The 12,700-nt window shown below is 38.4% G+C and overlaps 1 protein-coding gene across 1 annotated transcript in view; it reads left to right on the plus strand.

Moving 5' to 3' along the window:
• Positions 1-12,700, plus strand: part of ORC1 (origin recognition complex subunit 1) — a 25,303-nt gene continuing 12,603 nt past the window's right edge. The window contains exons 1-9 of the mRNA XM_081057626.1: positions 1-145; positions 929-977; positions 2,942-3,041; positions 3,630-3,757; positions 5,372-5,550; positions 6,871-7,189; positions 10,412-10,781; positions 11,708-11,812; positions 12,378-12,573. Coding sequence (XP_080913752.1) covers positions 2,947-3,041; positions 3,630-3,757; positions 5,372-5,550; positions 6,871-7,189; positions 10,412-10,781; positions 11,708-11,812; positions 12,378-12,573 — 1,392 coding nt within the window. The 5' untranslated portion in view covers positions 1-145; positions 929-977; positions 2,942-2,946. The remainder of the gene's footprint in view (positions 146-928; positions 978-2,941; positions 3,042-3,629; positions 3,758-5,371; positions 5,551-6,870; positions 7,190-10,411; positions 10,782-11,707; positions 11,813-12,377; positions 12,574-12,700) is intronic.

Here is a 12,700-nt window from a genome sequence, read left to right on the forward strand (position 1 = left end):
AACTTAGTGAGTACTTTGAATTACTTGCATCTTTTATCTGTATCCAGCCTATTTTGCCTGATTCATTGAGGAAAGGCAAAAAGTTCTAAGTTTACTTCTAACAGTTCTGTGCTAGATGAACCATTAAAAGGAACATATATTGAAGGTAAGTTAGTGTTATATATTTCCTTGAACATTTATTGAATCTAACACTTTTACTAATTTTTACCAAAAGATTATATGAATCCAAATTCATTTTTTACTTGAGCACAAGTCTTCTACGTGTTTTTACTCATCAATCTTCTTTGCTGTTTGTTCATTTCTACAATGTACTTAATTGAAATTAGATTGATTTTAAAAGTACTCTATTTTGAATTATACTCTTGATGTTCTTAATAGCAATCATTCAGACATCATTTGTAATCTGTATTTACTCGTGACTCAGTATCTTCTCTTTTTGCTAACGAGTTTCCACAAAGTATACTAAAAAACACATAAGATTTTAAAAGCAGAAAATCTTATGGGTCATAATGTTTCTAAGTAGAATGTAGGACATAATGCTACTGAACTTTAGGAAACCAGCTTATTTAATCAGGATGTTAACATGCTATTCTAATTCTGTTGTTTTCAACATAGACAGAAATTATTGGTCCCCTTATCAGTAATTCAGAGTAATTGAGTCAGACTGTATTTAAAAAAAATTTTTTTCACCCCAGTTTTGCCCAATTTTAGTTCCACAAGAAAAGAATTGAATTTAGAAGAAAGATTTATATTTTTAATTAGTTAAATTTAAGATATTGGGTTGGTATTATTATTAGGACTACTAGATCACAGTTTCCAAATTTCAAAGAGGATTGGCATATATGTTTGGAATTTTCATTCACATTTCTGTTTTTGTCAGTAAAAAATGTCTTTTTTCATGTACTTTAATACAAGCATTTCTTTTCAGCTATTCAAGATACGACCTATCAGTTGCAGAGAAAAATAATCCCTTACAGGTTAGTGACACTTTTTTCTTTTGTTTTTTAAAATTTTTAGTTTTAAAACAACTTTAACGGGTATAATAGCATACAATAAACTGTACATATTTGTAGTTATATAGTTTGATCATTTTCACATATGTATATACCTGTGAAACCATCACTGAAATCTAAATAGTGAACATCCTTATTTCTTCCCTCCAAAAGTTTCTTCATGATCTGTAATCCTCTCTACAGTCCCTTTCCTCCCACCTAACCCTCTACACAGGCCCCGAGGCAACCACTGATCTATTAATATTTTCTGTCACTGTAGATTAGTTGCATTACTGATTGAATTTTTGAGTGTTAAACCTTCCATTTCTGAAATGCACTCACCTTAATCATTACATATTAAGCTCTCTTTCTTACATATTTCTATATTCATTTATCTAACATTTTGCTTTGGATTTTTGTACCTATATTTACATGTGATTGGGCTGCAATTTTTCTTTCTACTAATGCCTTTGTCACACTTTAATGTCAAGGTCGGCCTCATAAAATGGACTAGAGGGTGTTTTCTCCTGTTTTCTATTATTTGGAAGAATTTATATAAGATAGATGTTATTTTTTCCTTAAGTATTTGGTTTGAATCAACCAGTGAAACCAACTGGACCTAGAGTTTTCTTTGTGGGAAAGTTTTTAATTGTTGCTTCAATTTTAAAGTACAGAACTATGGGGGAGGGCGGTCAGTCAGATCAGTTGGTTAGAGCGCGTTGCTCTTAAAGGCAGGTTTGCTGGTTTCATCCCCACATGGGCCACTGTGAGCTGCGCCCTTCACAACTATATTGAAACAACTACTTGACTTGGAGCTGATGGGTCCTGGAAAAACACACTTAAAATAAATAATAGTTTTTTTAAAAATAGATAAAATGAAATACATAACTGTTCATTAATTATTTCTTCTTGTGCTGTCAGTTTGTAAGATGCATATTTCTTGACTTTTTATTGACATATAGCAAACATATAGTAATGTGTATAATATTAAGCTTTATAAAACTTGATATTTTTTACAAATGTACTATTTATGGGTATAAAGTTATTTATAATATTCCCTTATTTTTTTTAATATCTGTAGACTGTAATAATATCCCCTCTTTTATTCCTGATACTGGTTATTTAAACTTACTCTGTATTTCTTCATAATTCTCCTGGGGGAACAGGGGGAGTTAAACTTATTTGTCCGGTTTTTGTTTGTTTGTTTGTTTCCTATTTCTTTACAGTTTTTATTAAAATAATAGCTCCCATTCCTGATCTGGTGGCCTTATGTAATACTGTGTTTCCCCGAAAATAAGACCTAGCTGGACAATCGTCTCTAATGCGTCTTTTGGAGCAAAAGTTAATACAAGACCTGGTATTATATATATTATGTTATATTATATTATGACCTGGTCTGATATTATATAAGACCGGTCTTATTTTACTACAATAAGACGCGTTAGAGCTGATTGGCTAGGTCTTATTTTCTGGGAAACACGGTAGATGCCCTGTGGGACCCAGTAGCACAGTCTTCCTCGTCACCTGCGCCAGGTGCTCCAGGAGTATCCCTGTGTGGGTTGCGCGTGTCCTCTTGTTATAGTTGAGCCTTGATTGCTATTGGCTTGTCAGTGGGTGGGACTGACCCTCAGGCTCACTGGCTGTGGGATTTGGCCAGGTCCACAACTTACAGGCTGCTTGTGGAGGTCTTACCCCACTGAGCAGGATTCGCCCGAGTGGGCTCTGGTGCCTTTTGAGACTGCCTACTGGGTGTGTCGTTTGTGGGACTAATTGGGTGGTTCTCTGCTGTGGTCTGAAGTCAACCTCACAGGAAATGTTTACTAAGTCTATAATGTGTGAGAGTATTGCTGGGGCAGAAAAGAAAGTTGAACTCATTGAAGGCTGGTACTGTGTCATAGAATCCGTCAAAGCATTATCACATTAACTCAGAGTTAGTGACTTTTACACAGGAACCATGGCACACTATCCTACAAGGCTGAAGAGCAGACGAACTTATTCATGGGTTGGCAGGCCATTGTTGGATCGCAAACTACACTACCAAACCTACAAGTGAGTGATAGAGTGCTTTGGTTGTCTTGGCTAAACTCTTAGTAACATGTATCTCACCTGTTCTAGTTACTATAGTTGACCATTGAGGGACAGTACATATGGGTTGATTGTAAGAAGTTTAGTTTTATGCAAGAAGATGGTAGGATAAATATAGCACTTAGTGATAGAGGAGGACAGTATGTCAGGTTAATAAAAAATTGATGTGTACAATAATGTCATATCTATTTAAGGTGGGTTCTGTGAAATTCTGCATCATAACTGTGTCTTCCTAGCCCTAGAGATTTCTGGACAATTTGATATTGGGCAGCTTTCATGGCTTGGGAAGACCTTGGTGTTCTTTCTTCATAACTGAGAGATGTTAGGTTCATGTTAAAGCCTCTGGGTTAATTTTTCATGCTAAAACAATTCATTCGATCCATTTTGTCTATTCTTGCATGTGAATTGGCTTTCTAATAGGAGAATCGGTCAGCAGAAAGAAACTATGTAGGGGATTTTCCAGTTGGAGAGCACTTCCTCTGTGCCCAGAGGGTCTGAAGAACTTGGCCCATCCTAAGTGATTTCCTAACATGTTTTTCTGTTACTTCCTAGAGAAATGAGTGTGACATTAGAACGGTGTTCAACTGAGAGTCACATCCAAGTTGGACAGTTCGTATTGGTTGAAGGGAATGATAATGAAAATCCATATGTTGCTAAATTGATTGAGCTGTTTGAAGATGGTGAGTTTTGGGTTGAATGAAAACTATTCCTTGTCATGAATAATTGGGAGCTGCTAGGTGATGGGGAAAGAGGGGCAGTTGCTGATCCCTCTGTTCACGGCAGCATTTAGGGTATGAACCTGGATTCTGATGTGGGGTCTCTTAAGCACTAGCTGTACCCTCTTCATCTAGTGAACTTTACTCACTAGAGCACTATTGGATAAAATGGGATTGGGGGCTCAAGAATTTAGCTTTTCTGTTATTTTTAGGAGTGAGTAAGTGGCCATTACGGCAGGATTTTTGAATGGAGCGAAAGGATGAATTCAGGAAGAAGGGCGAAGAAAAAATAGGTGATTTGCTCTATGATGAAGACTTGTCCTTTAATTTTTGGCATGAGGAAGTTAGTAATGAATTTTGCAAATGCAACTTTTTAATGAGAGGGGGTAAATTGGATTGGGAACGTGTATCAGTTGATGTTCAGTCAAAAAAGCAAAAAAATGCTTTAGGTCTTCTACCCAGAGGGACTTGTGTATGAGTGTAGAAAAGGCTGGAGGAAAAAAGATGGTATTTCCCAGAGTTCAGTAAGGAAAGAAAGCCACTACTGCCACTAAGGTTGGAGGCGCAAACGGGAAAATCCTCACTGCTTCAGGTAATTTTTTTGAGCCTTTAACCCTCTGGAAAGAAGAGAAGAGTAAAGAAAGATGGGTATGGGGCAGACCTCCTAAAGGAATATTAAGAAGAAAGATAGCAATTTTCAACTGCACAAAACTGCCTCTTCCAGGAGCTAGGAAAGGAATGAAGAATAGTTAATCCTGTGGCAGTTTGTATGCCTAAAAGAAGGAACTGATAGAGTGAGTGGGTAAAGATGTTTTTACATTAAAGAGGTGGGAAGGATATTTGACAAGTGTGGAGGAAAACCATATTAAGCTAACATCCATTAGGGTAGCACCTCAGCAATATGGGCTTTGATATTTGAAGTACTGGCCCTTGTGTACAGATTTTAGAATCCTTGTGTGGTGCTCCATCGGATGGCTTCAGCCTTTCTCTGAAGATTGCTAAGGAAGAGAAGAAGCGATGATGATGGCGCTGGAGTGTATGTCCTTTCACTTGGCGCTAATGCTGATATGGACTGATATTAATGGTATATTACAATGATAAAACTGAAGATCTCAAGCATGTTTTCCAGAAGTCCTCTCCATGGCTGATGCTCAGATTCTTGCCAGGAGTTTTGTTTTTCTGCTGTTTGATAACTTCTTTATAATCACTGATTTGAAAAACTTGTTCAGTGCCCTTGATTAGAATTGTTCCTCTCAAATGCCTTTTGTAATTTATTTGATGGCTGATAGCACCATCAGGAAGTGGAGGAAAGTGAGAAGAACATGAGTGCTGAATTGAGTCAGATTGCTGCTGGTTGGTCCAGTGACCTTTGACAAATTGTTTAAGTCCCTGTAACTTTATTACTATGCCTATAAAAGGGGAATAGCCATAGTACCTACCTTACAGCGTTATTGTGGGGATGAAAAACACTGTGTTAATCAAATATCATCAAGTACTTAGCACAGTGTTTAGCACAAAGTACTTAATCAAATGTTCTCTCATTTTCTTACCCTTCCCTTTTCCACGTCTTACTCCTAGACTCGTACCTTTATTCCAAGAAACGTGCTCGAGTTCAGTGGTTTATCCGATTCTGTGAAGTCCCTGTCTGTAAACAGCATTTGCTGGGTCGGAAGCCTGCGGAACAGGAGATATTCTGGTATGATTACCCTGCTTGTGACAGCAACATTAGTGTCGAGACCATCATTGGCTCTGTGCGGGTAGGTGATGCCTTGATTCTCAACTCTATCTTGAGGTTTACTTCTGGTTGCCTCCTAAGCTGCATGGCCTCAAAGATATTACTGGCTATAATTTACCCCGTAGAAATGAGCTTTTTACTTGTTTGTCATCTTCTCTGCTTGTCTGCCCACTTCATCTGAACAGATATTTATTGAGACACTAACCATGTATTAGGAGCCTCTTGGAAGGAGTGACATTCAGGAATTAGCAAATGTACCTCAGTGGGGAATTACATTTAGCTATGATTGTGGCAGGCGCAAAGCATGGCCGGGATGAAATGCTTGCTTAAAAGAGGATTTCACCTTTAGTAAATCAGTACAAAGAGTGCTAGTTGCTACAGGCAAATTTGAGTTATGGGATTTTATGATAAATCAGGTTCCACTGAGCTATAGGCTGAATTGAGACACTGGTTTGGATACTAAGATATGGGTTATTCCTCGAGCTACTTCAGGCCCAAAATGAGATTAGGTCATGATGTGAAGTGTGGTCGCATGGTGATTAGGTGGTTGGTTTAATGGTAGTGCAGAGACTTTGGTCTGGCATGACTATAGTCAGATTTTTCAAAACTGTGGGCCTAGCATAGTGAAGGAATGAAAGGCAGATACAGAAGTTGAAGTAGCAAGATGGGTACATTAGGAAACACAGAGAGAGAAGGTGTTTAGACAGGAACACAATGGTTGGAATGAGCAGGACTGACAAGTGAAAGCTTGACTCGTGCTGGAAGACCATTTTGATGAGTATTGAGCACTGGAGGTAAAATGGGGCCAGATTTTAGAAGGCATTAAAAATCAGTTTAAGTAATCTGATCTTGCTATAGTGCAGAGCCACTGTAGACCGTTGAGCAGGGGAGGAGCATGCTTAGAGAAGTTTTTGTGGGGAAATTTGGCATGGCTGAATAGAATGGCCTGGAAAAGAAAGCAACATGGGGTATGGCTATCAATGAGGAAGAGTCTGCAGAAATATGCTATGCCATGTCTGTGCCTCTTTAATTTGGAAAAATAATGTTCCAGGTAAGGATACAGACTTAAATCCTTTTTAATCATAGCTCTCATGGAGCATTCCTTGGCTCTTTTGGTTCTCATTTCTTTTTTTTTTTTTTAATTAAGGTTTATTGGGGTGACAATTGTTAGTAAAGTTACATAGATTTCAGGTGTACAATTCTGTATTACATCATCTATAAATCCCATTGTGTGTTCTCCACTCAGAGTCAGTTCTCCTTCCATCACCATATATTTGATCCCCTTTATCCTCATCTACCACCCCCTCATTTCTTCCTATTAATCTTTACTTCCTAAATTCAGGTAATAGCTTTAGCCCCAGATGAAGTGATACCTATGGATCTGAAAAATGAGAAGACACTCTTTGTGAAACTATCTTGGAATGAGAAGGAATTCAGACCACTATCCCCAGAACTATTTGCAGAATTGGATAAGCTACAAGAAGGCAGTCCTAGATGCCAGAAGCCTGTGGGAGCCAAGACTAAGAGCATAGAAAGCCCTTCTTGGACTACAGCAGAGCATGTGGTCAAAAGGATTGAATCAAGGCACTCCACCTCCAAATCTCACCAAACTCCTACCCATCCTGTCACCCCAAGGGCAAGGAAGAGGCTAGAGCTTGGCAGTAAGTGTGGAATGGGTCACAGTGGGCAACACTGAGGCTAAAGTAATATGATAAAATATTAATTCATGCTACAGTACTAAGTTAGCGCGGCAGTGGGTTAGAATGGACTCATGTTGAAATATACGTTTACCATTTTAATCATTTTTAAGTGCACAGTTTAGTGGCATGCAGTATATTCACATTGTTCTACAACCATCACCATCATCTTTCAACCATTGGACAATAACTGCCCATTGCCCCATCCTCTGGCAGCCACCATTCTACTTCCTATCTCTGAATTTGACCACTCAAGGTACCGCATGTAAGTGGAGTCATGCAGTATTTGTCCCTTCCTGACTGGTTTGTTTAAGTTAGCATAATATCCTCAAGGTTCCTCCATGTTGTATCACATGTCAACATTACTGTCTCTTTAAGGCTGAATTGTATGTATATACCACATTTTATTTACCCATTCATTCATCTGTGAATGGACATTTGTACTGCTTCCACTTTTTGGCTGTTATGACTAAATGCTGCTATGAGTACAGGTATACAAATACCTGCTCATGTCCCTACTTTCATTTTGGATATATACCCAGAGGTAGAATTGCTGGGATCATATGGTAATTCTATTTTTAACTTTTTGAGGAACCACCATACTGTTTTCCATAGCAGCTGTACCATTTTACATTCTCACCAACAGTGCACAAGGGTTTCAATTTCTCCACCTCTGCCCCAACACTGGTATTTTTTTGGTTTTGATAGTAGCCATCCTAATAGGTGTGAGATGGTATATCATTATTATATTTCTCTATGATCAGTGATATACCGAGCCCTGTATTGACCTATTTCTTTAAGATCTCTGCTACTAGTGTGACATTGTTTTAGATCCCTAGTGGAAGAGCTAAGAAATACATATGTGTTAAAACTCTTGAAATCATGCTGATACTTCTAGTCTGTAGATCACAGGGCTCTTTCCCTCCTTCCCATAGGCCATAATTGTATCTCCTTCAGGAAGAAGAGCCATGGTTCTCAGGAGCAATCCTGATACATACAAAAGAGTTTCACGGTAGCTATAGCAACACTACTACCAGCGGTAAACTTACCAAGTGAAGTTCAAATTTTATTTCGCAGTGCTTTATACCTTTAGAATGTATTCCACTGAGGAGATAGTTACTTTGATTAAATTTTTTCTTCTGGTGGTTATATTATTGGTGATATACAGTGACGTTCTTTTATTTCTGTTTAGTTTTTAGGGCTTTTCCCATCTTTCATTTAATTTTTCAGACATATGAAACATTAACATGGTTAAAGAGTCAAAACTGTTTAAAACAAGCGTACTCAGAGAAGACCCATTCCTTTCTTTACCCTTTCATCCTATCTACCATCTTATCTGAAAAACACTGGCTATTCTGAGCATTCATCCTGTTATGTGTCAGTCTTTTTGAATTCTTCTGTGTTACATGCTGAGTTCGTCGGGTATAAATTATTTGTATTCTTGATAACTCCTTATTACAATGTGTGTTTAGGAGCTGAACATAAATATATACAACATTTAGAAAAATGCAGAAAAATTGTTAAAGAAATAATTATAATATTGCCATTCAGAAACAACTGCAGTATTTTTGACTGTTAATTTTGCAGGATGTTGAAATTTAGGGTAAGAAATTAACACAGTTATATAATTATAGGAGGGAGGATATGATGAAAATATTTTGGATAAATTGTTTTTGACAGAAAAATGGGAAAATAAGGTATGAGGGAGACCAGGATATTAGGACATTTTTATATTAATTAAGACCTGAGTTGTGATTACCAAAAAATTTAATAATTTTAGCTTCATTTGCAAAGACCTCTAAGATCTGGCCCTAGATAACTTTTTAAAGTCAGGATTATTGAAGTATAGTTTACAAACAGCAAAATTTCCCTTTTTAGTATATAGTTCTATAAGTTTTTACAAATGCACAGAGTTGTGTAACTACCACTATAATCAAGATATAGAACAGTTCCATCATCCCAAAATTCTCTTGTGTTCAACCAGACCTTCCCTTCATTCCCAGCCCCTGATAGCCACTGATCTGTTTTCTGTCTATAGTTTTGCCTTTTCCCGAATGGCATATAAGATGGACTCATATTGTATGTAGCCTTTTGAGTCTGACTCCTTTAACTTAGCATAATGCATTTAGGATTCGTCCATATTGACTATGACAGTAATTTGTTTCTTTTTATTGCTATTAGCATTCCATTATATGGATTTATCATAGTTTATCAACTCCCAGCTTAAGGATGTTTGTGTTCCTAGTTTTGGGTGATTACCAAGAAAGCCACTGTAAACATTCACATGCAGGTACCTCGTCTTACCTGTAGCTACTCCCCACATACCATGTGCTGTGACTAGAGTGAACTCCTCCGTGCCCAGTGCTTTCCAGCCTTATTGCCTTAGCTCACATCGATCTCATTTATGCTTCTCATATCCCTTTTCTTCTCTTTTCAACTATGTTGAAATTTTGCTTTTCTTTCAAGCTCCATCTCAAAAGCTATTTTATTAGCACTTAGGTACTTTAGGGCAATTATTTTACTTCATATTATAGGCATCCATGTGTATCATCTCCCTTGATACACTAAAGTGTCTTGTGGTTGGGAACCAGGATTGTCTCATTCAATTTTTGTTTCCTCCAAGCAGCTGGCACATACCTTGCCATTGTAACAGCTCGATTGATATCTGTGAATGAATGGCTGGGTTCTTGTTGCCTGTGGTCATGGTGAGAGAGGAGCAAATCCAAATGGGTTCTGTGTATTCACTAAACCCAGCTGATTGCCCCCAGGGATCCATCTTCTCTCTGTTGGTAGATATAATCTGGGTTAAAAAAAATCTAGGCCTTGGTGTAAATTTTTTCAAATGCTGTTGATTGGGGGTCTGAGGTTATGCAGTATTACTCCTGGTTGAAAACCACTGTTCTGGTAGATTTCTTCAGAGAAATCTGATTAAACATTTATCTACAAAAGCTGACTTAATATTTGACTTACGGTTCTAACTAGGAAAATCATCCATGCAATTTAGGAGAGAGACTACAAATAACATAGCTACATGGCCTGGGTAAATGAAGACTGGAATAGTTTAAAATAAGCATAATTCGTGTATTTGTATAACTTGAATGGATGAATTTAGCTATAATGAGGTCGGGGGTGTGTATATTGCTCGTTATAAAAGTCACACATTGTGGTGATTTCTCTTGGACTTAGGTTTCCCTAGGACACCTAACACTAGGATTTCCCAGCAGACTTTGTGGACCTCTTTGGATTCTCCCAAAAGAACTAAATGGGAAAAAACCTTTTCTGAGACCACCTCACCATCTAAGAGGTCTCAGCCTGATGCACTTCAAACCTTGTCTCCAGCTCTGAAAGCCCCAGAGAAAACTAGAGAGAATCGACGCTCTCGTGCTGAGGAGAACAAGGTGGCTTCACGTGAATGTAACATGATCCTGAGAGCCCGAGTCCCAGCTTCGAAAACCACAGAGATTAGTGAGGAAACAACACTTACCCCCTTCAACAGAGGAAAGAGATCTTTGGTGGCGCCCTTTATGGTTCTGAAACCAGAAAAGATCAAAAAGAGGTGATCAGGATATTTCCCTGCCTCTCACAGAGCAAATCGTGGTTCTTCACGTGATGTCAAATATGTGGGTCAGTCAATAAAGTTAGAGCACTGGGTTGCAAATCTGAATATGACACAGAACCACCAGGAGCTTTTTCAAAATACAGATTTCTTAGGCATAGGGAATCAATCTCGAAGTGTTTGGAGCCAGGAATCTGCATTTTTGCAATGCTTTTTGGATGATTCTGGTATGTCCCACTGTCGTTTAAGGATCACTTCTCCTAAAGATAATTTTCCAAACCAGAATTGTGTCACAGTCCTGGATTTCATTACTTGCTGTGGCTCTTTGTCACATTTTTTTTTCTTTGCCACATTTTAATAGCTTTTTTTCTTAGTTATTGAAAACAACTGGAAACTATTATCAAATACATATAGCACAAGAAGATAATGCATCTAGAACACAGTTTGCAGTTTGACACTAGACAATGTTTGTACATAATGGTCTGCTCAAATAATGTGAGAAGCAGAAATTATACATTTCAGTGTTTCCTGCTTAGAAATGCCAGTACCCAGCTCATAATAGGTTTGCTTGATAAATGCTTTGTATTATAGCTGCATTTATACTACCCTTAAGCCTGGGAGGACAGTGAATTTATAGATGTATCAGAAAAAAAGAGGATGAGAAACTGCCTGGGATTAGTATATTCTGGTTTTTACTTGGGGGGATTGGTGAGTCTGATTTAAATGATAAGCTTTAAGCAAACTTTGATCTCTGCCTTTGAGTCAAACTTCAGTTATAAACTTTTTAGCGAAGTGTAATTAGCTCCTTCCAAAGTAGCTGTAAAAAGAATAGGAACCAGTCAGGCCCCCTGACCATCTTCTAGTGCCTGCTGCTGATCCCTAGTGCCCAAAACTTCTTTCCATACTCTTGCTATCATATCTTGCAGCGAGGCAAAAGGACCAGATGATCAGGATGAAGCTACCTCTACTACCCACCGTATCCGCAGAAAGAGTTCTCTCTTGACTTTGAATCGGATTAGGCAGCAGCTTCGGTAAGAGCACTCATTGGCAGGCAGGAAAACACTGCCATCTATATCTATAGTTGTGTTTCTTAAAGCCTCTTACTGTTCTTGTTTGTTATTTGCTGTTCCATTGAAATTCACCTTTTAACCAACATGTCTGGAATTTCCCATAAATGTCATACTTTGAAAGGGGCAAGAAACACTGTTCCGGGCTTAGGTGGTGCCCAGGGCCCCACAGTCGTCACACCTAGCGAGACTGTTAGTGGGGTGTGTAACAGCATGAACTTTGACTCTGATAGACTTGGATTTGAAACTGAGCTTTCATTTATTATCAGTGTAACCTTGGGAAGTTTTCTTAACCTTTTGAAGCCTCAGTTTCCTCATCTATAAAATGGGGATAATAATATATACGTCACAAAAGAATATAAATGAAGCCCTTTGCATAGCACCTCATTAGCAAGGAAGTGGAGCATATCCAATGTTGCTTGGCCACAGGAGAGACTGCAACACCTCTAATCCACACTGACCTGTTAGGGAGCTTCTTATTTAGACTTCAGACGCTGAATATTGGAAAATAATGCATCCCATCATTCAGGTTTTTAGATAATGGTGAAAGTGATCGAGAAGATGGAGAGTTTCTGCTGGCAGCGAAGATTTCATACTCTAGTAACGAGGAGGAAGAGGCTTCCACACCTCCCCGTCCAAGGAGAATACCAGGTGGTGTGTCCAGGAACCTACGCTCTTCTGTGAAGTTGTCCTTACAGACCCCCTCCACGATGCCAAAGAAAACTGTAAGGCTCTTTTAGCTTTATTTTCCAGTGAAGCATCCCCCTCCTAATTTAAAAATTGTGATGACTGGGGTCACGCTATCAGTAACCGCTGGACTCTGAGCACAGGCCTGTCATATGCAAAGCTATT

The sequence above is a fragment of the Rhinolophus hipposideros genome (assembly GCF_964194185.1).
Source record: "Rhinolophus hipposideros genome assembly, chromosome: 8".
NCBI classification, from domain to species: Eukaryota; Metazoa; Chordata; class Mammalia; order Chiroptera; family Rhinolophidae; genus Rhinolophus; species Rhinolophus hipposideros.